This window comes from Aulostomus chinensis, chromosome 5 (assembly GCF_037954235.1).
Source record: "Aulostomus chinensis isolate RoL2024-O1b breed Wild chromosome 5, RoL_Achi_v1.0, whole genome shotgun sequence".
Classification (NCBI taxonomy): domain Eukaryota; kingdom Metazoa; phylum Chordata; class Actinopteri; order Syngnathiformes; family Aulostomidae; genus Aulostomus; species Aulostomus chinensis.
The window spans coordinates 24434347-24459690 of record NC_141324.1 but is presented as its reverse complement, the minus strand read 5'-3'; the positions used below and the strand labels follow the sequence as shown (position 1 = coordinate 24459690).

The 25344-nt window shown below is 41.9% G+C and overlaps 1 protein-coding gene across 2 annotated transcripts; it reads right to left on the bottom strand.

Moving 5' to 3' along the window:
- Positions 1–3536: 3536 nt before the first annotated feature.
- On the bottom strand, positions 3537–24777 carry atp6v1h (ATPase H+ transporting V1 subunit H). 2 transcript variants are annotated; one of them, XM_086204095.1, is made up of 14 exons: positions 24692–24777; positions 23904–24064; positions 22829–22928; positions 21938–22027; positions 21567–21680; positions 20458–20562; positions 19778–19837; positions 18084–18181; positions 15739–15931; positions 12290–12468; positions 11939–12064; positions 10776–10877; positions 8945–9058; positions 3537–3895 (listed from the first exon to the last, which is right to left on the bottom strand). In XM_086204095.1, exons 2-14 carry the CDS (start codon positions 24005–24007, stop codon positions 3826–3828), a joined length of 1455 nt encoding a protein of 484 aa, XP_086060221.1. In that variant the 5' UTR covers positions 24008–24064; positions 24692–24777; the 3' UTR covers positions 3537–3825. The 2 variants fall into 2 exon arrangements, with proteins under 2 accessions (XP_086060221.1, XP_086060222.1); XM_086204096.1 differs by lacking the exon at positions 19778–19837.
- Positions 24778–25344: the final 567 nt, after the last annotated feature.

Sequence of the window (25344 nt, the reverse complement as noted above, 5' to 3'; positions counted from 1 at the left end):
ACCAGTGGAACACCACTCATCCTGGAACTGGAGCCACTGGAGACCAGTGGTGATGGATGTCCACCGTTATTTACTCACCATCTCTGGTGGGAGAAGTCCAAGCTTATGGTGGGCAAAATTTGACAACCTCCCCACCGCGCTCGCCCCACTTTTGGCAGAAAGTACCGTGGGATTTTCAGATCATTTTTAGCTGAGGGCAGCACTGACACCGAACCAAAACCGAAAATATTTGAGTTTTTGTTTTAAAGCAGAGAGACACCGCAGAGCTGTATAATCTATGAGTTGTGACTATCCAAATATGGATTGGAGTGGTTTTACAGTTGTGTTATGGAGGTCATTCCAACCCGGTAGCATTCACAGTCATTATTAGATAATCTGGCAGCACATATAAAAAGACAGTTCAGTCAAGAACAACCCGTTATTGACAAGGAAGGTTGGCTGCAGCCTCAAAACCTGATCTAATCTGCTCTGTTCATTTGCCCTCCTGAGCCTCAGAAAGTCCTGGGAATCGTTTGTGTCCAGCTGATCTTGAGAATGAGGAGTAAGCACCTGGGTATTTGTTGTTCTCCTTTCACAGGATAGAACCTGAGCTTCACACCGTGTGGCTGTTAGTGCGATCTAGTTTTGATTGCCTCAGTAGGAATGAGCCGTCTGGTTACATGCACGAATTAAAGAACCACAGGGACCTTCTGGCTCAAATTCCTTAAATCTGCATTTTTTCTCCCTAATGGCCATCAGAGGACGACTTCAGTCATCGCTAAGAGAAATACGCTTGTACGGAAGCCACTTTTTCCCACTGCACACACGCGTACATGCAGGTTTTGAAAAGCTGTATGATGAAGCTGACCAACACCTTTCCAGCTGCCAGCAGGCAAGTAACACTTGTTTTTGTTTCAGGGGTGATGTCACAAACCCAGGTCACAAGGTGAACTAATGGCGCAGTAGAAAGCAGAGGGGAGGGCAGTGATGGTGTCTCAGTGTGTTGGTTTATTTTTCATACTCAATTCTGAAAAAAACAATTTCGGAAACCTGCTCGAACACAAACGGCTCAAGTCGCGGCCTAGATGTCAAAAAAGTTGCAGATATCACCAGCAGAGGCAGGCCGCACATTAAAGATCACCTTGGCGGGAGGACGTTTGAGTTCCCATCAATCCCTCAGGGCTGGAGCCATTGCAAGTCTACTGCAAGGTCATCTGACCCAGATTGAGCCCCAAATAAATTGGTCTCCACTGCAGTCAAAAGCCAGATGTTGTCAGGTGTAGGAGGGGTTTGGGATGGTGGGGGAGGGGCTTTCTCCTCTTGAAAAAATAAGTTTACAGTCTCAATGCAACAGAATGTTTATTTGTATCATTTATGATTTGCAAGATTGATCCATTGTTTTGTCCAAATATGGTCATTTCCAGTTGCAGCCAGGATGGCCGTATGGGCAGCAGGAGTCCATCAACTAATGGGTGATGTCACAGTGGCGACATCCACTTATTTTACACAGTCCACCGTGGATTTGATCGACTAAGCAGGACTTTGACAATATTCTTCTCTCATGATGAATCCAAAACCTGCACCTGAGACCAAAAGAGCACTAGAGGGTTAAGACGGCCGTCCCCTCAGAGGATCCACGAGGCAAACCTCGGGGTCTGCACGTATTCAGCTCGATTCTGCCTCTTCCTTTACCTCCAACGGAATAAAAAAAATGCGCAAAGCCTAATAGAAAGGCAGAGGAGGCGAGAAAAACCATCTGTTTCAAGGTCCAGAGTTCACTTAGTTGTTGCAGGTGAACGTTTGGAGAGCCAAGCAGGGCTGAGCATCTGCAGCCAGAGGCACCCCACCTCTGCATAAATATTGACTCTGTGTACATCTCGGCTCTCCAGACCTTTTAGCATGAGCAAGCACGAGGCGTTATTGTCTCCCACTTGGCAAAGACAGAAACCTGATTTGAATGCTTCCTAGAGAGTTTAAGGACACGCTCACTCTCAAGGGAGAGGAGGCGTTAAGTTGACTGTGGGTTCTTTAATCCATTAAAGCTGAGAAGAGAAAACAGCGGATCCTGCCGCCCTTGCAGATTTGAAGTTTTCGGCAGACTTGGTCTTCATCAGTTGACCTCTTTCGACTTTCTCTATCCGAATAAGCAGCATGATTTCCATCGAGGATGCAATAGTTGAAAAACAAGTTTATTCTCCTTGCGGTGTTCAGTTCCGCACTGAAGGCATCTGGAAGTAGATTTCCCATGAGCACCGCGCGTCGCCTGTCTAGGCGTCACATGGAAGCAACCGACAGAAGCTGCTGTAAATACTAATGTCACCAGGATACTGAGTGGAGTACCAGGAGAACATTCTATGACTGGCTGTACTTGATGACATTTATGAGAAATAAGAGCACGGTGGTGGATGTACTGTTAGAATCATCGCACATATTTGCGAGGATCGCCTCACAGAGTTTATGATTTGGTTTGTGCGCTGGAAGGATTATGCAAAAACTACGACGCTGACTTCCGTGAACCCTGTTGGAGAAGCGGAAGGGAGGAAGGACCGATAAAATTTGGAACAGATCTGAATGACAGAGCAAATACAAACGGGATTTTTCACTTTGGTTAACACTCACAGATTAATTTAGTTTATGGGTGCTCAGAGGTTGGGGTTAGTATTTTTGTCCAGCCGTCTAACTCAGCCTCACAGGAGGAGGCAGAGGTTGATACACCTGTCGCGGAGGTGCACGGCCTTCACATCATGAATGTGGAAAAGAAGCTTGCACACTTCCTCCATGCTAACAGCTGTTGTTGTTGTTTTTTTTGTAGGAATGAAAATGATTGATTGCAGTCTTGAAACAATGCAAAGCTTATCCATCACTGAAGACCATCAGTTATAAGAGGCAGGAAACACTTACAGGACTTCTGACACGTTAAACATTCAGCTGTCTCCAAACCGATAAATATGAACAAAGACCTGCTTTATCAAGCGAAATATTCATTATATATCGCATTTTCTTTTCTTGTAATACGGAGAAAATTAACTCAAATCAACACAATAATCTATATTTTGATCTTGGAATGGTGCAGGACTGAAAAAGACAACGATTCTACATTAAAGGATTAGTCACTTCTATGACAGTAACAATTACTGTGAAAGAACAACTAATTATCCCAATGAGTTTAAAATAATAAATAGTATGTGGTTATTCAGTTTACAGAATAAAAGGACCTAACACCCTTTTCATTTCCTAAAAACCCACTTGTGAGCCACATGAATTTGCAGGTCATCCACGCTCTGCACGACAAATTACATTTCAAATTGTTATTATTATTTCACAAGCTACTGTTGCGTTCGCGAGACGCTTCGAACGATAAGGTGTTTATTGTTTTTCAAGTGAAGGTCAATGTCTGAGGAAGAGGAGGTTAAACATGTCAACGAGGCGCGAGACGTCGTCAAATCTGCTCCGATAAGAGAACTCAATAGTCTTATCAAGGTAATGCGGTGCATCGGTTTGTTATTCAGCAGTTGTTACCTGAGCTGTGGTCAGGAAAAGGGACTCCAGAACACCATAGATAAGCGTCTTTATTTTGGATACATTTATTGTTACAGATAAGACTTAAATAACTTGGAATTTTTTTTACAATATCACAGACAAAGTGCGACTTTAATCACCACACATTACTCAGCAGAGAGGTACGACACGGAGCAACACAGTCAAATCAAAGCCACATCGAGAGAGTAATTGGAGTTTCAAGTCATTTCGCAAACCGAAGAGCTCACCGTTCAAAGAGAGAAGACAAACGTCTGTACAGTACACACTCATTCACACAGTAATGACACACCGACGTGAGCGAGGAGTTCAGCTTCGAGCCGCCCCGGCCGGAGCTTGTTGCTGATCGGTGGACTGGAGCTGTCTTCCGAGGTACTCCCTGTCAACCACAGGATTACAGATTACAAATGATCTCTCAACACAAACACACGCACTACTTAAAGGAATAGTTCAACAGTTTTAGGACATAAGCTCATTTATATGGGTGGGATGAAGGTGATAAGATGGATGTTGCTCTAGTGTGTGTACGTTTGAAATTGTCAGACTGGTAAATTTAGTTTTGGAGAAATTAGGAAGAATTTGAAGACTGACTGATCAACTTTCCATACAATCATGTCATGAAAAAGTTGTAAATCTGATTTTTTTTTTGGGTCTGCCTTTACAAAACTGATCCTGGATCAGCTGCTTACATAAATCATTTCCAGTAAAGTGATCTTACCTTCAAAATAAAAGCAGCACTGCTTTGTTATCATTATAGTTTGGTGCAAGATGGCTTTGAGAGCCTTAATCTGTAAAACTCTTACCTAAAAGCAAGTGTTTCTGTTGTTGCTTCTATTAGGGGCTGTGATGAGCCCACATACTCTGATGTGGATTTCTGAAGCCAAATGACAGGTCAGTAAATGTATTACAGGTTTGAAGTTACTAGGCGAGTTGGACTGTTGGACAGAGACAGCTCCTCAGTTTTCCAGGATTCATGCTAAGCTCAGATACACAAAGCAGTAAAGCTGTTATTGATCTTTCCATCTCCTCTCAAGATACCAGGCACTGAAGAGCTCTGCCTACTGAAGTCTGGGCATATTGGAATGCTTCCCAACAGCATTCCAAAGCCTGTGAGCGATGGTTGGGGTGGAGTCGGGCCCCTCAATATAGTCGGGTATCTGATAAGAGTTACACCCGCTTGAGCGTCTCATTTTCAGAACAGGAGATGATTCAGGTTGTGACCCAGACATCATTGCCGGCATCAAGTGTTGAAATACAATACACCATTATCCTAAAAAGGTTACACTTTGCCTTCTGCTTTCTTCTAGATGGTAACATTTACAGATACCTTATCATGACACCCACCTTGCTGCTACCGGAAATATCAAATGCCTCTCAGAGCCCCACACTGGAAAAGACGAGTGAAAATGAGGGACTCTATAAAACCGTCACGGCTGCCCGGAGATGATAAACATCAACGAGCAGCGGCTGCAGTCACAACTATCCTTCGCTACTTCTAGTTTCACAACACAAACACGCTATTAAACATAATTTACAAACGGCCTCTGATCCACACAGAGGGGAAGATGTGAGAATGGGATTAGCCTGCGTGTATCAACCATGTTTACCACAGTTCAAACGACTGAACACCACTGTCAATCATCTCTGGTCAATTTCATGACGTTGCTCTTTTTTCCCTTAACAAATCTGCTTTTATGACTGTTATTCTGAGGAACACAGCCGATTAAAGACATATGTTAACTGGAGGTCTTCAAAACAAACGCAGAACGCCATCCATGGAGAATGACAGCTGCTCTTCATCTACGAGAATCCATCTAACACGTGTTTGTGCCTTTGATCAATGTCATCCTCCCTTTCCTAAAAAATATCTGTCTTTGCTTTCAAGAGTGAGTAAAGCATCCTCTGACATGAAAAACATCTCTGCACTTGTCTGTGTACTTGTCAGTAATCTGACCAGGTGGATCAAGACACACCAAGGTGGATCAAGACCCACCTCAGTGGATCAAGAGCCACCTAAATGGATCAAGACCTGCCCAGGTAGATCAAGACCCACCCAGGTAACCAATGTTTTTAAGACTTAAACACTTCAAAATTCACGAATATTCACTGGCGCGTTTTATGCTGTAGAACTATTTTAAGCTTGTGTAACCCACAGGTGAGGGGCACCTTGTCTTGGAGGTAGACAGGCTGTCTAGCAACCGAAGGGTGGCTAGTTCAACCCTCACTTCCCCCAGTGACCATGTCCAAGTATCCTTGAGCAAGATGAACCCCGAATTGCCCCTGATGGCCCTGTGACGAACTGTTGACCCGTACAGGGTGAACCCCGCCTCTCACCCAATGACAGCTGGGATAGGCACCAGGGCACCAGGGCACCAGGGCACCAGGGCACCAGGGCACCAGGGCACCAGGGCACCAGGGCACCAGGGCACCAGGGCACCAGGGCACCAGGGCACCAGGGCACCAGGGCACCAGGGCACCAGGGCACCAGGGCACCAGGGCACCAGGCACCAGGCACCCCCCCCCCCCCCGCGCGCGCGCGCGCGACCCTTAACAAATAAGCAGTATAGAAGATGAATGGATGGATGGTAAACCATAGACTTTGTTTCAGGTATTTAACCAGAAATCCACTCAAAAACAACCTCTAATGACCTGGAGAGTCACTCCTGCACCATCGTGATTAGCAAGGTCTCCAGTGATATTGGGGGGTGTGAACAGGCTCCGTGAGCATGCAAATTGTTGTCATTCTTTAAGCTGTAAATCAAATAAATGTTTTTTTCATAATGTTTTGTTGTTTTCTAGAGCAACTTTACCGTCAAGTGATTAAAAAAGGAGAGAGGACAGATCCTTCGCCATGTTTTAGGATGTTTTCCCCCTCCTCTGTTCCTTCAGAATCACGCCACAGCATCAATCACATCGTGGTAAGGATCATCTTCAAGGAGGATTGTGATTATTTTCAAACCTGGGCTCTGTAATTCCTCATCATTTAGAGTTCTAATGATTAATGTGAAGATGCAATTTGATGGGTGACTGCAACACTCACCTCATGGGAATACACATAGTCTGTCAAGACGTGTGTGTGTGTGTGTGTGTGTGTGTGTTATCTGAAATCTTGCAGGAGGTGGAAAAATGTGGAATGTGATTACATATAGAGTTGAATCAGATTACTGTCACATTACTTAAATGAATAGTGCTGCCATATCATTTCTATATTTTTAAATCAAACTGAACAGAACTACCAACATGCAGGGAATGTTCTGCTGCTACTGAAGTGCTGCATCAACGATAAACACACCAGGGAAAATCATTCTGGGAAATATAATCTAATCCCAGGAAATACTGACTGGCAGTAACAGAGGGGGGTTTATGAGATGTAGTCCAACAATTTATCATAGATTAGAGTAGAGGGGTGCTTCACTCTAGACATGGAGGCTGGATCAGCCAGGCATCAATATGGGGAGGGGGGGGGGGGGGGGGGAATGTAAAAATCACATGTCCTTCCTTTGACAGATTTGAGTTCCAGCAACACTTAAGAATTTTGAAAGGAGACTAAAGGGTGCAGGGATAAATAACAATAGTTCCTCAGTATCGCACATTCAACTGAGCTGTTGTCATGACAGCGGGGGCTTTCAGTAAGTACGCAGGAGATCTTCTCATGGAAACAACAGCACGGCAACTCACTCAAGGTGATAACCGGTTTGGTGAGTCGCTTTGAAATGTTCCTCAATACCCTGCCAACGAGTCCTCTTTACAAATTAGGGTTGGTATAATAAAGATTAAAAAAAGGAACAAAAAAAACAACAAACCAGCATCATGCTCAGAGCAGACGAGATTCTATCCTGCATCCACACAATTGTTTTCACAAATCCAGTGTGCAGAAACAACCTTGAGACATAAACACCCTTCACATAATGGATCCCGGGTCGAGATAAACAAACCCTGGAAAAAACTCGGAACGGAGAAAACTGTCGCCAGCAGTAGTTGAGCATTTCCAATGATTCTAAACCTTTCTGTTCTTTCAGCAGAGAATACCAATCAATCATTGTGGTGCGTGGCAGCCCGGTGCAGGGATGGCGTGATGATGTTTGACATCGGTGTGGAGGTGTGGGTGATGGTAAAAGAATATGTAAGAATAAATGAGTGTATTAAGGTGCGATTTCTGTGCTGGGCTTTTAAAGGACACGCTGCTGCTTTCATGGTGCTTGAAAATAAGTTATGAGTGATGAAACGGCAACTTCAATATCAATTCAGATCAGTCATGAACAAAAGGGAGTCTGCTGCATCAGGTTTCTGCAAGGAACAACTTGAGTGCACGGCTAACCTCCATGTTTTCTTTTATGCAGCATGCATAATCTGATCTTCATGATCTGATCTTCATGATCTGATCTTCATGATCTGATTTTATCTACATACTCTACTCGAGTGTTTACTTTGGTGTGATTACTTTGAACACTGCAACACACTTGTTGCAGAAATTGATTTATTTTTCAAGGGTTCTTCGCTTATTTAATTCAGTAAAATACTGTAATTTTGACATCAGTACTGCTCAAGTGTTTCATGCAAGTTCATATTTGTATGTTTGAGTTGATAAATAAACACTATTGCACACTATCGGTAACCTGAGGGCATTTTTCTCGGTAACAAAGCTCATGATTACATTTATCCAACTGTTTATTATTGTAAACAGTTGCAATACGACACCATCAAATCATTTTCCAACCATCTCCCCTCCGACCTATCAAATACAAACTTTTTTCATCTGTTATCACAAAATCTAAAACACAAGATCCTCCTCCTGGAATTTCTTAAATGGTGAAACTTAGACGTTCCCACGGAAACAAAGGTACCAGCAAACCTTTCAAATTAACATTTAGGTAGTTAATCCCACATCTGTCCATCGCTTTCAGCAATGATGGAGACCTCATTCTTCAGCCCGCAATATGTTGAACAGATGAGGAAAGATACAGCTCATATTTAAAAGTGTAATGAGCGAGGAAAGGCAACCTTGTGGGTCTGATCACTACGAGACATAGAATCCATTTGCTCTAACTGTGAACTGACAGATGAAGAAACCACACGAGACTCTGACAGAAACCCCGACCCTTCAGATCGGCAGTTGCCTCGGGAGCCCGGGGAGTTTTACAGTGTGGTAGCCAAACCAAAAGCATTTGATATTGTTTTGTGTTTTCTAACAATCCAGCAAAAAGACTGCCGGTTGCTTGTTTGACACAGAGGAAATAAAAATACATAAAAAAAAAAAGCTAAAAGGATGGCCAGCGCCTCGGTAAAATTAAGCACATAAGAGTTCTGATTTGTGCTGGTCAGAAGGTTAATTGATGCAATGATATCATCCATTGCTGATAAAAACTAGAGGCTTTGAAGTGCTGCTCTTGATATCTGCACATCAATGATGGGATAAATATGTTCATACCAGTTATGGACCATGAGCTTCTGCACAGCCAACAGGGCGTTGTAACGAACTAGCTGGTCCTCATGGTGCATGTGACTCATCACCAGCTGTTTCCCTCCCAGTTGCTCGATCACCCTGAAATGGGAGGAAAAAGAGGAATAATAGGAAAAAGCCGGCACCCACACAGAAATCACAGAGGGGGGAACATAATGTTTTAGGTCATTCTGACGGTCATCAGCTTGGCAAAGCAAACAAAGCTCCATAATGCAATGTAATGGTAAATGTTCCATCTAGAGACAGGACGACGCAGCAGTAGAGCCGCTGTCTCTCAGACCCCGGTGGGGTCTAATTACCACTGTAGTGCTGGAAACGGGGAATAGCAACCTTCCGAATGTAACCGCAGGGTCATAAAATACACGACATGCAGTCAGAGACACACCTGTCAGTCATGTAGTGTTTGTAGAACACGGAAGGTGGAAGGAAAGCACAGGGAGGATTAAATGGTCTCCAGGCAAACAAAAGCAGATTTGGAGGATGAAGAAAAGAGAAGAGAAACCAATACCACTATTATTATTAATTTGGATAATGGAAAAACATCGTTACTTCATTGAGTCGCACTTGTGAAGACTAAACAATGTGTTGAAATAGGAACAAGACTTTGATGACAGGAAGACCAGTTACTAGATGGATCCGTTCAAAAATGTCTGATAAAAGTGTTGGATGCCAATCAAATGTAGGAAGGCACTACAGACTATAAGGCAAGATAAACCAATCACGGTGCCCTGGTTTTGTGATGAACGGCAGAAAAAGACAGAAAAGGAACACCAACCAGGTACAGGATGTTTCCTAAGAAAACTGGTGAAATCTTGCTGAATACACGTCAGCGGTCGGTGAATTCACCGGTTTTAGAAGTTTTAGAGGTTTGTCACATGACAAACTGATTTCCTCCAAACGCATCACTCCATCACAACAGATCAATTAAAATGCAATTGGAAAACTACTCCAACTGCTAATGTGATTCAGCTTCGTGACAACAGCTTGTCTGCCCTCCGTCCGTTCAGCATCTCGGGAGCTGCGCTGCTGACGCAACAGCTGGTTGAGGACGGAGACACAGCAGCAGACGGTGGAGACGGTGAGGACTTGGAGGATAGATGCTTTAGGAGCTCTTGGGGAGGCATTATAATTAGACGCTTGGAAGGGTTTAATATGATGTCGCTATGATGAAGCAGGTTTGTAGTGGAGCTGGAGGATAAATGAGACCGTGTCGCCTTCAGACAGCAGCTGCCAACCGAGCACCTCATGCTAACCCGTCGTTCTTGAAGGCTAACACTCGCAGCTGCCGTCTTCTGACAGAGGAGACTGATTGTTGTAGCAGCACGAGTTGTTGTTTACTGCAGTGTTTCTGATTTACTTTTACTTCAGCTGGTGCCACAGTCAGACATCTACAAATTCTACAAATAATTAGAGGTGGGAGGTAAAGCCTGATTCTTAAATGCAAATCCAAGATTCTCTCTTGAATGATTACATCTCAGTAAAAAAAAAGGGGGAAAAAAATCTGAAATTCCAAATGTATTTCCTTGTATTTAACAGTAGCCATGTTTACAGAGTTGCATGAAAGTAACATTATCAAGGCGTGCATTGTTGTCAGTTACGGCAATTACAAAATAGGTGGTTTTGCAGGGTGCAGCAGACCTCAGACCAGGAAGCTTTGTAATACGTGATGTCTTGCAAATTCATCTGTTCATCTTAATTACACATTATTACAAATGCAACATAGTTTGCAAGTATGTCAAAGGAAAAAAAAAAATCAAGTATAATAAGAAATCAAACGTTTTTTTGCAGTGTCCCTTACCGTTTGCCGCGGGGGTAGTGTCGCACATACTCTCCAATATCATGAGCTGCCACCGCGATGACTTGAGGATCGCTGGACACCTCAAGCAGCCGAGTTAAGATCCTGCATGAGGGAGACAGACAAAGGCGGGGCTCTGAAAGTTAGAGACCAGAGCTTGTGAAGGTTATTCACTCTGAAAATTGTCAGATGCTCCTAAAAAGTGGCTTTAGCTCCCTCGAAAAGTTAGTGGTGGATCTAGGATTTCTAGACCTCCCCCCAGGCATGGTGAGTTAATAATATTACCATAAAACTAGTGTAAAATCCAAACACTGAAATATAAATCAAAGGACAGAGGGGATGTGATATCCTCAGGATTCAAAGAGGGACAAATAGAGAGCGAGAACCTGGGAAGGAGATGAATAGAAAGAAAGGCAATTTAAGCGGAGATGACATCTGAGCTGACGAGAGAGCGTGAGGCGATGACACAATGAGGTGAATAAATGGAGAGTTTCAATGAATGTCAGCAGGTCCCACGGTAAGGAACTGGGATACTTGAGGGCACAAACACAAATGGATGTTTTATCACTTGTGATTGAACGCACACAGCTCAGTGAGAGAAATACAGCAAATCCTCGTGTTTTTATTTTTCACACTTTACCTTCAGGCTGAGGGAAGCTGACCACTGTCTGATCGGCTCTCCAGAGTGGTTTTATAGAGACCATCAATCAGACTATTTGGCGCAAATATCAGCCGATTACGATCAGTTCGGGATTAATCGGGGCATCCGTTCTTTAATATCCTTGTATCAGGATCCCACGTTTACCAATCTTATCACTATCAATACGCCTGCCTTATCAAAGCGCTCCACGTAAATAATTCATCAACATTTCTTGCAACGTTACAGAAAGCGAGGAAAGAAATAAATAAATAATAAATGATATTTTTCTCAAAATTTTCTCCACAACTTTGTGTGTAAGCCATCGAACAGACAGACACACAAACAATATACAGAACCAATGCCGTAACCTCCATGGCCCAGGTAACACTGAATTTCTATTTATTCGTCTACTGGAACAAAATGCACATTCTGAATCTTTGTTCATTTACTGAGGTGTCAAAGAGTGCATTCTCAAGGGCCATGGAGGAAAATGAAAGGTCTTGCTACAGTGGAGGTTTCATCTTACTTGAGGAGCTCATAGTTCTTCTCGTTCAGGCGGACAGCATTCTCACGCCAGAACTTCTCAGACTTGTGCACGGGGCTCCATTCCAGACGACCCGACTTGAGCTCAGAGCTGTACTCATCAAAGGAGCTAAACAGTACAAAAAAATTGAAGGGAAGACAATCAAAGGAGGATGGTGTCGGAGTTACTAGGGTTACTTGTCCCACTGTAAACAGAATGCTTTTCTTTCTCAACCCAGTGATTGTTGAGAGCCCTGATTTGAGTGCTAGTTTATCACATCACATGTAGGTTACAGAACATTACACACAGTCTCAGGTTTGTGAAAGCTCCTCATGAATGAGGACCGCTAGGTACCTGAGATCCTGCACGCTCTCTCCCAGCCTCTCCAGCAGGAACTTGATGTCCTCGGTGATATCTTCATCATCGTATTTCTGCTGCTCGAGGTTCTCCAGCTGCTTCAGGACCTTGCACTGAATCATGGCCAAGGCGTACTCCTGACGAGTCTCCCTCTCAGCGGATTTCTCCAAAAGGTTCTGTAAATGGACAACCGACAATCTGAGATTTATAATGAATGAATCCATCCCAAAGCAATGATGCAAGCCATGTTGCATCCTTATTGGAACCTTTTCTGATATTTGAATTAATATGATAGTTCACCTTGATTTCTTCCAAAGTATTAGCTGAAAGTAGACATGACTGTATGGCTACTTTATTTAACAGTTCCACAATTGATTTTCAGTCAAATTTGTTATCAGTGCGGCACGGATAGAAACATTTTTGCTCCTAATTTCAAATTACATTCCTTACATTTCTTCCCAATTTCCCAAAGCTAATGTGGTGATACACCACAGGCCAAAAGTTTGGAAGCAAGATCAAATTTGTACTGAAAAAAGATCATAGTTTCATTGGTATACTTTACAACATAATCAACATGATTATTATATGAAGAGTAACTTATCAGAAGACATTTTTACTATAATTATCAAGTATTTGAGTTTTTCTTGCTTGGACTTTGGTTTTTTCGAAGTAACGTCCTCTGGCTTTGAAAACAGCGTGGCATAAAAGAGGCATTCGTTCCACAACTTTTTTTTTTTTTAAAGATACGTGCCAACTTTCTCAAGTTCACCAATAAGATACTGCTGATTTGCGGGACGCACTTTTCTGACTGATCGATCCAATTCATCCTACACAAGCTCAACTGGAGGGAAGTCTGGAGACGGAGGAGGCCAAGCCATTCTTTGAAGAACACCTTCCTCTTCTTTCTGTCAAGGTAACCCTGACAGAGATCAGCGCAATGCTTGGGCTCATTATCTTGCTGCAAAACAAACTTTTGACCCACAAGTCTCTGTCCAGATGGAGCCGCATGATGCTGGAGGATGGAGTGGTACTGTTCCTTCTTTATGATACCCTTTCCTTCAAACAAATCTGCTACTCTGTCGCCTGCAAAACATCTCCATACCATGGCACTACTACCTCCCTGCTTTATTGTGGGTGTTACACATGATGCTTTAAGACATTCGCCAGTTCGTCTGCAGGCAAAGACTCTGCGTTTTGAACCAAATAGTTCAAACTTTCTTTCGTTGGTCCAGAGAACTTCGTTTCCAGTCATTACAGGTCCAATTTTTTTTTTCGTTTTTACCCACTCATATCCCTTTTTCTTGTTCTGTGGACGAAGAAGAGTTTCTTTTTTATTTTTTTTGCAGACGCGCAACCCTTCAGACCAGCCTTTTTCAAACGTCTTTTCAATGAAAGCAAAGTCTGATTATGCAGGAAATACATCCCAAAATATGTATAAGTCATGCTGCTTTTTCAGAAAAGCACTGTGAACAGAAACTTGAAGTTGCTTCCAAATGTTTGGCCTATATTGGCCAAACATCCCCCCGCCTCGTATCACCGAGTCCTCCCCTCAAAAAACTCCAACTCCTCCAAAGGATTCAATTTTCGGGAGTCTGTTCTACCGTAAGAACACAGTGTTCAAGTTATTTTTTCTTTTTTGAAGCAAGATGTCAACAAACTGCCAGACATTCAACTGCCAGACATTCAGCTTTCAACTATAACAAAGAAAAAAAACGGGGGGGGGGGGGGGGAGCAGATATCTGGCAATAATACCAACAGAAAGTGTCTTCAGCAGTTGGACAGACCGAGGAAATGCTCTCCAGACACTGATTTGACCGTTGAAGTAAACAAAACATGATCTATTTTGTTCATACGCATACCCACAATACCAGGAGTACGACAGGGCGAAGCCATCACAAACACAGCCGTGCAGCCTTTGAAGATGTGTTCAAAGACTCCCAGATGGTCAGGATAATTCCAGTCACATTTCTAGTCTCATGTGGTGTTCAGCACAATCATTTACATAATCAGAACATTTGAGGAACACAGTCATATGCATTACAATGACTGAAATGTTTCTGAAAAAAAAAAAGAAGAAAAATTCTGAAAATCATTTGTGATGATCTTCTTTGAAGTCGAGCCCTTGGGTGTCAGACTTTGCTCTGTTTGTTAGTGGGTAACAATGTTTCTGTAGCTCTCTCTATGTTTAACACCCACACCAACACTGTAAGGTAACTTGAGCGACTCCAGGGGCAATCACTTAAGGCCAAGATGTTTCAGGGTCTCCTTTCACTGCCCACCGTTGCTTTTAATTAGCAATAGAACAGTCAAACTGAGCTACAACTCCCCTGTCCAATTAAAATCTGGACACCTCTCTTTTATGGCTACATTTGCAAATGCTTGATGCTGCACTTCTGCTGGCACAAGAAACGTGATGAAGGAACACAATCTGTCCATTACAGTACAACATATTCCCTCAAACTTGGTTTCAAAATCATGTCCTTTGGCAAACAAGAGTTGCACATTTATTCAGTTTATTAGAGCAACCAAATACTGGTGGTAACTGGAGAGAGATGGAGACAAGAGATGGACAGCCAACTCAAAATGCTGGGTTTGAAAATCAGCAAAGGTTTCAGTGGTGCAATCTGATGTCCAGTCATATACTGTAATCAAAAGACATTCATCACACCATTGTGCTCCGGGGAAGGTTGCTGTGCTTTTACTGGCTCGGACAAAAGACCAAATATCACTGAAGCTTTTCATGTAAAGATCCAAATTTCCTCAGAGCCATGATTTGTTGAATTGGCATCATTATTCCGTTTTGGTATTCAAATGATGTCTGCAGAGGGTAGCTAAGTCATGTGGGCGGCCAACGAGACAAGAAAAATGACTATAATACAGTCTATAAGAGCCGTGCTGCAGTATTACTTGAGTTTGCCTGGATACAGTCATTTCAACCATCCATACCATTCTGCTTCCACAGACCTGGAAGTTGTCATACTGGTTTTCAGTGTGCTCCCCAGAGTTCCAAATCTGTCTTGGTGCCAAGTCAGACTCACTAACTGCCTGCCAAGCTGCAGCTGAGCATGGGGTGATAAATGGGCCTCATTTAATTTAGCCTTTATGTACCAGGGAGAATTAATTACCAGGTAGTTCACAACGCAGCTATTTGCTACTACATTAAACTTTCAGTAGATGTTTTGAGCATAATAATAAATCATATTTATGTAGCTTTTATGGACTTGACTACTTTATGAGCAGCTTCTATTGTTTGGGAGTCATTTCAATTTACATTTGTCGCAAAGAGCATAGCCTAATTAAGAGATGAATACGCTCCTGCAGGATTTTAAATATTGCACATTCAGTGTTGCTTGTTTTTCTACAAAAAAAAAAAAAGCAATGGGAGGAAACCAGTTTGGCCAAAATACTTTCAATGACAAACAAAAAGGGAGGTGTTTTGCACATACCCGGAAGGAGGCCAGAATGATTCGAGTGACCTTCTCCTTGACAGACTCCTGGAGGATGTCAGACAAGGCTGGAACTACGTTGTAGCGTCTCAACTGCTCACAGAGCTGAGGGCTGAAGGCCAGAAGCCAAACACAGAAGATCATCTGGTACTGGAGCTGGAATCCACACTTGTTGCTCAGCACAGCTGTTATACTTTGACAGAAAAATAAAGCAAATGAAGAATAATGCATTGTGCGGGCAAAGAAGATCCACATCAGTCTCTCTCATCAGTCTACTAATAGAAGAGCTTTCACAGCTGTGTGCTTCCATGCTGCTGGCCCATTAGGTCTAATGACAGAGGAGAAAAAAATGTTCCGGCTTTAGAGTTGCTCCATACAGTGAGTGTAAAGGTCTACAGCTACAGCCAAACAGGTATTTGCAAAATAGCAGGAAAATGCAGAGTAGTGACTCTCAAGAGTGCCTAATTATCTGACGCAAATTCATCAGTGGGGGCTATTTCTATCACACTGTATCAGGAAGAATATATGGAAGCAAGTGAATGCCCGTCATTAAATTGCTGAGCCTGTTTCACACGGCTCCAGCTTTCCACTGCCAATGGTGGCAGAGGAATGTTCAAGCAGAAGGAAATATCACAGCTACAGATATGTCAGAGAGCAAATCCAGGCCTCTAAAAATTGGTGTGGTTTATAAACATATGTTGTTAAATTGAGCATTGAGTGAGGTTTATGGTTCAAGTCAGAACAAAGAAGAGGTCGTCTTACTGCAACCTCAGCACTCTCTACTCACTCTGATATGTACTATCCCCAGGGGTGGCTGTGATAGGTGCACAAGGTATTGAACCCATCAGTTCAGTCTAATATTTGCTATCGATTTAAATGAGTCACCTTTCACTTTCTGGCTCTGACAAAGTACAAAAACTTCATTGCTGTACTTTTGATACTTGTAGGTATCTGCACTTTATTTGAGTATTTATTCTTTGGACAACTAGGCAAGGCAAGTTTATTTGTAGAGCACAATTCATACACATGGCAACTCAAAGTGCTTTACAGTTGCAGAAAAATCTTAAAATCACAAAAAGGCAGATAAAATCATAAAACATAAATAGAATCATTAATTTAAAGAAAAGGAGAAGAAAAGGAGAAGAGTGCAGATAAAAAACTTTCAGCTGTCGTATGCACGACTGAACAGAGTAGTTTTCAGCCTGGTCTTAAACATTGTCAAGTTGATGCCTGTCTCACATTTTCTGGAAGACTGTTCCAGATTTTAGCTGCAGAAAACTGGAAAGTAGCTTCACCATGTTTAGTCCTGACTCTGGGCCCCTGTAGGAGACCTCTACCTGAGGTTCTCAGAGACCTGCAGGGCTCATATGGGTCTAACATGTCAGAGATGTACTTTGGTGCTTGACCATGAAGAGACTTGTATACAAGCAGAGCTGTCTTAAAGTCTATTCTCTGAGCAACAGGAAGCCAGTGCAGAGATCTGAGCACTGGACTAATATGGTCGTATTTTCTGGTTCTAGTCAGGACTCGAGCTGTAGCGTTCTGAATGTATTGTAGCTGTTTAACAGCTTGTTTAGAGATACCAGTGAGCAGGCCGTTACAGTAGTCTAACCTGCTGGAGACAAATGCATGGATTAGTCTCTCCAAGTCTGGTTTAGACACTATACCTTTGATTTTGGCAATGTTTTTTAGATGGTAAAAGGCTGCTGATATTACTGACTTTATGTGGCTGTTAAAGTTCAGATCTGAGTCCAATATTACCCCCAGATTTCTAACCTGTTGTTTTGGTTTTAGAGAAAGGGATTCAAGGTGACTGATCACACTTTCTCTTTGCTTCTGTGGCCCAAAAACGATTAATTCAGTTTTTTCTGAGTTTAGCTGGAGAAAGTTGTTTTGCATCCACATGCTTATATGTTGGATGCAGTGGAAGAGTGAATCCACAGGTCCATGTTCACCTGCTGTCAGAGACACATAGATCATTTTCAAAATGAGCTCCTTCCTCAGGTTTTAAGCTCTTGAGCTGAAATACTGAATCAATTTCTTCTTTTTTCTAAATCTTGCTGATCAGAATATGAGTTTAACCCTGAACTTCCCACAATAACCGCTTGTAAGATGTCCAACTGGCCTCTGTTTACATTGAGCATGCGTGCATTTTAGCTTTTACTAGTTTTTTTTTAACAGATGTTTCTGTACTTCTACTCATCTACAGTAATTTTACCACCCCTGGTGAGGAGTGATGAGGACAATCAATGATGTTGGTCACCTGTGTACCACATTATTTCCCCAGTTACACAACAAAAAGTGAAAAAACTGCAGATGCCATGAATCTAAAAATAAGGACTCACCAGTTTACTCCATCAGCCTCCACCCAGGCAAACCTATACTCATTGACCTTCAGCATCAGCTGAAGGCACCCGGCCACACACTGCACATACTGAGAGCTCTGCAAAGGACAGATGCAGACATGTCACACAGAACGAGAGTTTTAGCTGTTTCATGAGAGAAGAAAATCTAAATGTTAGGAGGTAAAAGTACAATGATAGCAGTTCAGAAACATGGAGAAGTTGACAAGCAGAGACAACACATGGAAGAAAACCAGTCCAAAACTTGCATCACCACCACCTACTGTATCAACCCTGAGGCGTTGCACATGCAATCTTTAAGTGGACATCAACACATGCTAGATAGCAGACACAAGATGTACAATACAGCACAATAGCAGGGGAAAGTGTCCCCTCACGCCTGAGCTGAACAACATAAATTAATATTAGAGAGGAAGAAGCTGAGAGGAGGAAATAGATCAATTAGTTATTAAAAGAAGTGGAATCAAAGCAAAGAAGTCCAGTGAGAGGAACAGGTAGCAGTGAAGACAGAAGAGTGGAGGTTACCTAGTTGGAAATGCAGAGGGAAAGATGATGCTCAGTTATTAGATGGCGCCTGTGTCTAAGAGCACTTCTCAGAATAATTATGGACTCCCAGGAAAAGTATGTGAAATGTAATAAAACGAGAATAGAATTTCCTGAGAGCGCGGAGCTGCAACCAGCAGAAATAAACAAGAAGATGCAAGAAGCAGAGGGAATACTTTAAAAAGTGTGAGAGCTAAGTTTAACATGACAATGAGGCTTTGGGGGAGTGCACTCTGCACTCAGAGGCTGTTTAATTTTATTTTTATTTATTTATTTATTTTTTTTAAAAGGGAGGTCCCGTCATTTAGAGGACAACACCAGTTGACAGAATATAAAATTTCTCTACATAATTAAGTTGTAACACCTGGGCACGTCCTACTGACTACCTGATTTAAAACAACTGAGGAACCATTGCAGAGGCAGGACGACTGACGACTGATGAGTGTTGCTTTTGTGGGAAAATTCTCTCAATTGTAAGTTGTTCACGGATTTATTTTTTTTGGTTAAAATTTTTCTCTGAGAGATTAAAGAGCTGGAAAATTGGGGGGGGGGGGGTAATAAATCCTAAAAGAGCGCTTGATATTTCAAAAAGGTAGAAATGTTAGAAAATTGAAAAGCAATAAGAACGGATGTTTTTAAAAAGCTAAACAGTGATATTTTAACAGTTTCTGACACGCAAAGTATGAAGAAACTGAATGCTGACAAAAAAAAAACAGAAGAAAAAGGAAGAAGAGGAAGAAGGAAGTAGTTTAGATGTGACAGAGTACTCTGCTGTGCAAATGCTATTGTAATATTTTTTAAAAGAGCTGTGTTTCATGCGCTTTCAGCATCAGGAAGTGACTTAAAACATGCAGTTATGTACAGTTAAAACCAACCACCAGAGGTAGCAAACACCATGCTGTACAACTCTATTATCCCTGAATATTTTGGTTTCTCTTTTTTTAGTCTAAGGTCATCAGCAATCTGGAATCGTTAGTGAAACATTGGAGTGCAAGAAGAGGATGGAAGAGAAGGAGAAAAAGATGTCAAAGTCCACTGATAGATGCCAGCTTGCACAAACCCTGTCTTTTTTTTTTGGTCTTTTTGATTTTGAAGCGCCAGGCTCACCGAAGATACACTTCACTCATACTCACTTCACTGGGAGAAATAGTTCCCGCTCCTGAGCCTGTTTCGGGACCTGTACCATGTAGGTTCTGATAAAAGATAAACAAAAGAAACAGGTGCAAACTTTTTGACTACACATGACTTTGAGCTGAGTAACAGCGGCAGCGGGCTGCACGGCCGGTGCTGCAGCCACAGGCCCTATTCAGTGACAGCGGATGACAACTGACGACGGCCGCTGTGGAGAGGAATGATTATCCATGCAGAGAATCCAAGGTTCATACACACATTTTTACAAAGAAACAATAACAAGAAGACACTGATTAATTCATGCTTTAATAAGAGTAGCTATAATCAAGCTTGTAACAGAGGATTTTATAAGTGTTGGTATACAAGGTGGAGGAAAGGAAATCAATTTTCAGCTGTTCTGGCAGCTGAAACAAAGCCAGCGGCTGTAGGTCAGCATCGATCGGACCTCCTCAAGGTCTGACGGAACTGCTCGAACTGAATACGAATAAACATGTCAACTCACACAAGCTTTCTCATCCTGAATCCAAACAATTACATCCAATCAATGACAGTAATAATAGAGATGGAAAGCAATAATTATACCAGAAAAAGAACACTAATATTTTTCATTAAGAACTAAACATTTTTAAAATTGAGAACTATATTGACTGTTAAGACAAAAAAACAAAAACAAGTTTGTTACCTGCGAACTGAGCTGGCTTTTGATCCAGTTGAAGTAGTAGTTAAGATCACTTCCCTCCATCAGATCACGGCCCCAGGCTGCCAACTTGGCGATGATCCGTGCTGCCTAATAAAGGAAGGGGGACAACTCAGATTCTTATCACGGTACACTCCGCTGAAAGAAGAAATTTACAATAAGGCAACAACAATTGGCAATTAACTTGATAAAATATTCCAATCATTTGACAGCCCTATTTTCGAAATGATACAGTAGCCACATTAGCAAATAACTGCTTATTTATACCAGCAGCAGTTCTGGAGCAACAGTTCCATTCATCTGAGCTGAGTTTCTGTCCTGCTGCTAAATGAAAATTCAATATTCACCCTGACATAAAGTCGAAGATATAAAGTCCTTGAAAATACACGAGTGAGTCCAGAAACCCCACTGAAATACTGACCAAACACAAAACATGAACTACAGTCGTACCTACGCAGAAATGGCGAGGCCAAGCTCATAAACAACGTGACTTTGTCATGTGTCTGCTGTGATGATGGAGGAACAAATGATGTTCTCAGCTTTCTGTCTTGCTGGGAGATGATGTGTGGAGGCTAAACTTTGAAATCAACAGTCAGCACGTCAGTCGGGTTGAGTTGAAAATGCTGCGTGAGTCTGGGGTCCCATTACGCCCACCTGCTGTACAGCACCTGACTGGTATACTTCATTAAGCTGCGGGTGTCCCCTCACAGCTCTTAGTTTGCTGTCGGGTGGTCAGTCTTTATTTGAAAGCGGTGGTGGGCACATATCATTACTTTAATTGCCTGTCTGTGAGAAAAAGGGTAAATTTGCTTTGTGAGGAATTATTTATGGCTTGCTATGATTAGAAATGATCTGTGAATGATCTTTTTCCATGAACATAAGCTCGCTTGACCCCACCCGGCCTTGGTCTTAAGCAAGCATCAAGTCTATACATCAATCCGACTTTACTGATGTATAGACTTGTAAATAAACACAGGAAAAAACAGGAAGTGAGGAAACGTTAGCAAAGGGTACGTAAGAATGTGACTACGTGAAACACTTAAAGAAATGCAAACAACTCGTTCTAAAATGTTCCCATGCCCTTAACAACTCACCATGTGGACAGTAAAGAGGTCCTGACGGTTCAGCATGGGAAGGAAGTAGGACCAGGCGGTGTTCTTCGTCTTTTTTGCGTAGTCAAAGAAAATGTTCACCCTCTGATGATTCTCCTGAGTGACATTTGAAGTAAAATCTTGAACGAGCCCTTCAACCGGACATATTTTGTCACATATATCTGATTCCGCCGAGCCAAACAACACACCTTAGCTATAAGACAATCGCCATACATCAAGGGAAGTCGTGCATTTAAAAAATGCAGAACATTTTCAATGCGTTTATTTCATGTGTGGAACTAACAGGAAGAGAAAACGTGTGTGATTGTAAAACCTGCATTTCCCCTCTGTTCAGTCTGTGGCTGTCTGTGTACCTGGAGAGTGTCGTCGATCAGAGTCAGGATGTACTGGACCGTCTGCTCCTTAGAGATGTGGGCCATCAGGTTCAGAAAGGTCTTTGCACACTGAGAAAATAAAGACGTATATAAGACCTGAAAATAACAACATTCATGTATCGCTTGACAAACTGAAACACAGACAACCCCCAGAGATGCAACACTGTGACGAGATTTACAGGAATGAAGGGGACAAAAGCGACAATAGCTGTCAAATTTATTTCAATATGAAAACATTTTTGGAATATAATAATAATAATATCGAATAATTTTGTCAAGCTCATTTAAAATATCATTTCGCCCAAAATGTATAATTCGACTGATCGTGCACAAGTTAAACTGAGCACACACGCATGTCCAAACTGGAGGCAAACTGAAGAGCCCAGTTTTGTGTTGTTGTTTTTTTTTCTCCTCACTTTAATCCAAGTGTTTGTGCGGTGTTGAGCGCCTGGCTGGATAAAGAAGACTTGGATTGCACTGGGTGATGTATTTCTGAGTCTGTTCGTTGATATTTTGGATACTTAGCAGTAGGTCTCCATTAACACTGAGCTGATAATATAACTGCTGGCATTTTGAGACTTCTGGAACCAAGAGGTCATGCAGGGAGAAAACAACTGCGAGTACTTGAAAGGTAAATTACTCTTTTAGGTGAAGTATCGTTTTAAACATCAGCTCTGTAGATCTCATGGAGAATAAAGAGGGGAGAAGCCTACATTCTGATGCTGTACTGCAATTACTGACAAAAATGGCCAGAAAACATGTTTGTTCTCATCTGTGTGTCTGCTTGTATGTTTACTGTATGCAACTCAGACAATATCATGCAACTAAGCCAATAAACTCATACAAAACTGCAAATTTTGGAGGAAATACCTGATGTCCCTCATTGGTCAGAATGACCTGCTTGGCCTCAGAGTTTGCCATCTCAAACTTCTTGATAAACTCGCAGTCCTCCACTGAGATCATCTGACTCCTAGAGGGGAAAAGTGTAAAATTTTGTTACAGTGCTACAATGACACCTGCAGAGTACTGACTTAGTTTCTAAAAGTACGTCAAATCAGTTACTTCAAACTACTCGAGATTAGCATTATGATTGCTAACAACATATGATATAATTTAACTGTACAAAAGTTGGCTATTTTCATTTAACTCTGTACTAAGACATCACGAACACCGCATTGTAGAGGCAGCTTGCACAGTGTTTTGTGTAAATGAGGAAATACTACGTATCATTCAAGGCAAAAAAAAAAAAAACCCAAAAAACATCCATCTGTATGTAATTTATTCATTTAATCAATTAAGTGATCTTATGTATAACTGAGTCTACGACTATGTGTTAAAATTCTTATTTTCATTGGCCGCACATTAGGTGGTCCACTATGTCAAGTTTCATACCAATTTTACCAATTCATTTCTTAAACACCTTAATCCATGAGAAAAGTTACCAGCATATATTTGATTGAAAATAATGTTAAGCTTCATGGTATACTACAGCATAAAGAAGTATTAAAGTAACTCAAAATTCATTTGAAAAACAGATTTATCTCGATCAATCCTTCTCTAAAATTGTCTCCCTTCATTTATTTGTCTAAAATGACTTTCAAGGCCTTGAAATTGGTATTTTCAGGTGGTGTCACTTCTCCAGGGCCCCCCCCCCCACCCCCAGTATGAACCCTTTAGCGTGAGCACATTTACCAAGTCCAAAAGAAAGAGAGGAGAACATCCGAATAAACCTAAAATGATAAGAGGAAGTTTCCCTCATGACAGTGTCTCACTTCTCACCATTTGACTCTACAGAGGGAAATCCCACAAAGGCAGTGCAGGAAAATATGCAGCTAATAAAGAATATAACCTCCACCTACAAGAGAGCTGTCCTGTCATAGCTGTAAGAGGTGGAGCGCCTTCAGAAGTATGTGAAACACTGCCACGACAGATTCGTGAGACTTACTGGAGGTAGGACTGCCAGTTGACCTGGTTAGCTCGAACCTCTGCTGCCTTAGCAGCGATGATGTTGGTGGGGACCGCAGCGTCCACAGCCCCGCGGATGTCCATCCTGGAATGGGGTGGCTACAGTTACAGTTCCGGGGGGGAAATTAAAAATAAAAAAACCTAGATGGAGAAAACCATAAGAAGAAACATCAGCACTGTGACCGAGAACCTTGCAGATTTTAGATTTGCTAATGAAAACGCATTCACCATCATGGCTGAGCTGTACAATGAGGCGCTACAGGAAATAAAGCTACCGTAAATATAAATTTAGAGTCATAAACAATTGTAGTATAAATATCTCAACGTCTGGTATTGAAATAATCTTACAGGCGTAGTCTGACATTGGTTACAACCAGGGCTCAAGTTAGCTAAACGAATGTTAGCTTGCCTCAATGTCACGACATGACTTAACTTTTCACTAAATAAAGACGAAACAACGCATTGTAGGCCGTATGTCCTTCGGGTGAATGGAAGGTACAGTACCACAAATGTCATTAGAACCAATTAGTAAACTAAACCGGAAAAAGGGGAGCTACAGGGCTAAGTGCTAGCTAGGAAACAGGCAAAAATGCTAATCAAAACTAGCCCCGTTATTGCTTAGCTTCGTAGGGATTCTGTCAGCATGTCAGATGTGCCGTGCTGTACAGACAATCACATTAAGAATTGCATGCTTGGACAAAGAACAAATTTGGAGGATTATAATAAATCTGTAAATAATAACGTAGTAAGATCGGCTGAATCACTCACCCAGCTAGTGTCCTGTGCTCACAGCTGACAAACTACAACACGGCGTCACGATGTGTCATGTGACATCCAGTCACATGAGTCTCCTCTGACCAGAGTAGAAACCAAGGAGCACCAGATAAACTTTATATCATCTCGAATAACTTCCAACTAAATTGCAATGGTTTATAAATCAAAGCATAATCATAAGCATAATTTCTGGAATTACTAACTCAAATATTCGGGGCATGGTCTTTCTGACTGAAGTGTGGAGCTACTGCAAAAACACAGATGGGAGGACATATCCTCCTTGGTAGATGTAAACAGTAAAATAGTCAGAGGGATGTAGGCCTCTGGGTTAATCAAAGTTTCAACACAAAGCACCAGTTAAATGAGATAACATCGGAAAAACTGAGAAGTTCCTTTAAAAAAAAAAAAAGTCATGATTTATTTTTCCAGAGATCCGCTTGTAGCAACTCTGAAAGCCATGATGGTGATGAGGCTTGGTCAACTTCACATGAAAGTCAATGTAAAAAATGAAATTTGGACTGTAATCTAGACCAGTTTTTTTTTTTTAATCAGTTTGTTCCTTTAATCACCAGAATATTAAAAGAACGTCTTCAAATTTAATTTGAAATGACCAGGCTCTTTCAGAATACATTAACGTGAAAGTTCTG

Coding starts and splice junctions, on each gene's coding strand:
- atp6v1h (XM_086204095.1), bottom strand. CDS start 24,007: ATGGACATCCGCGGGGCTGTGGACGCTGCGGTCCCCACCAACATCATC. Junction 10,878..11,938: donor AAGAACTATGAGCTCCTCAA/GTAAGATGAAAC, acceptor TCCCTCATGCAG/GATCTTAACTCGGCTGCTTG. Junction 9,059..10,775: donor CACTACCCCCGCGGCAAACG/GTAAGGGACACT, acceptor CTCCCATTTCAG/GGTGATCGAGCAACTGGGAG.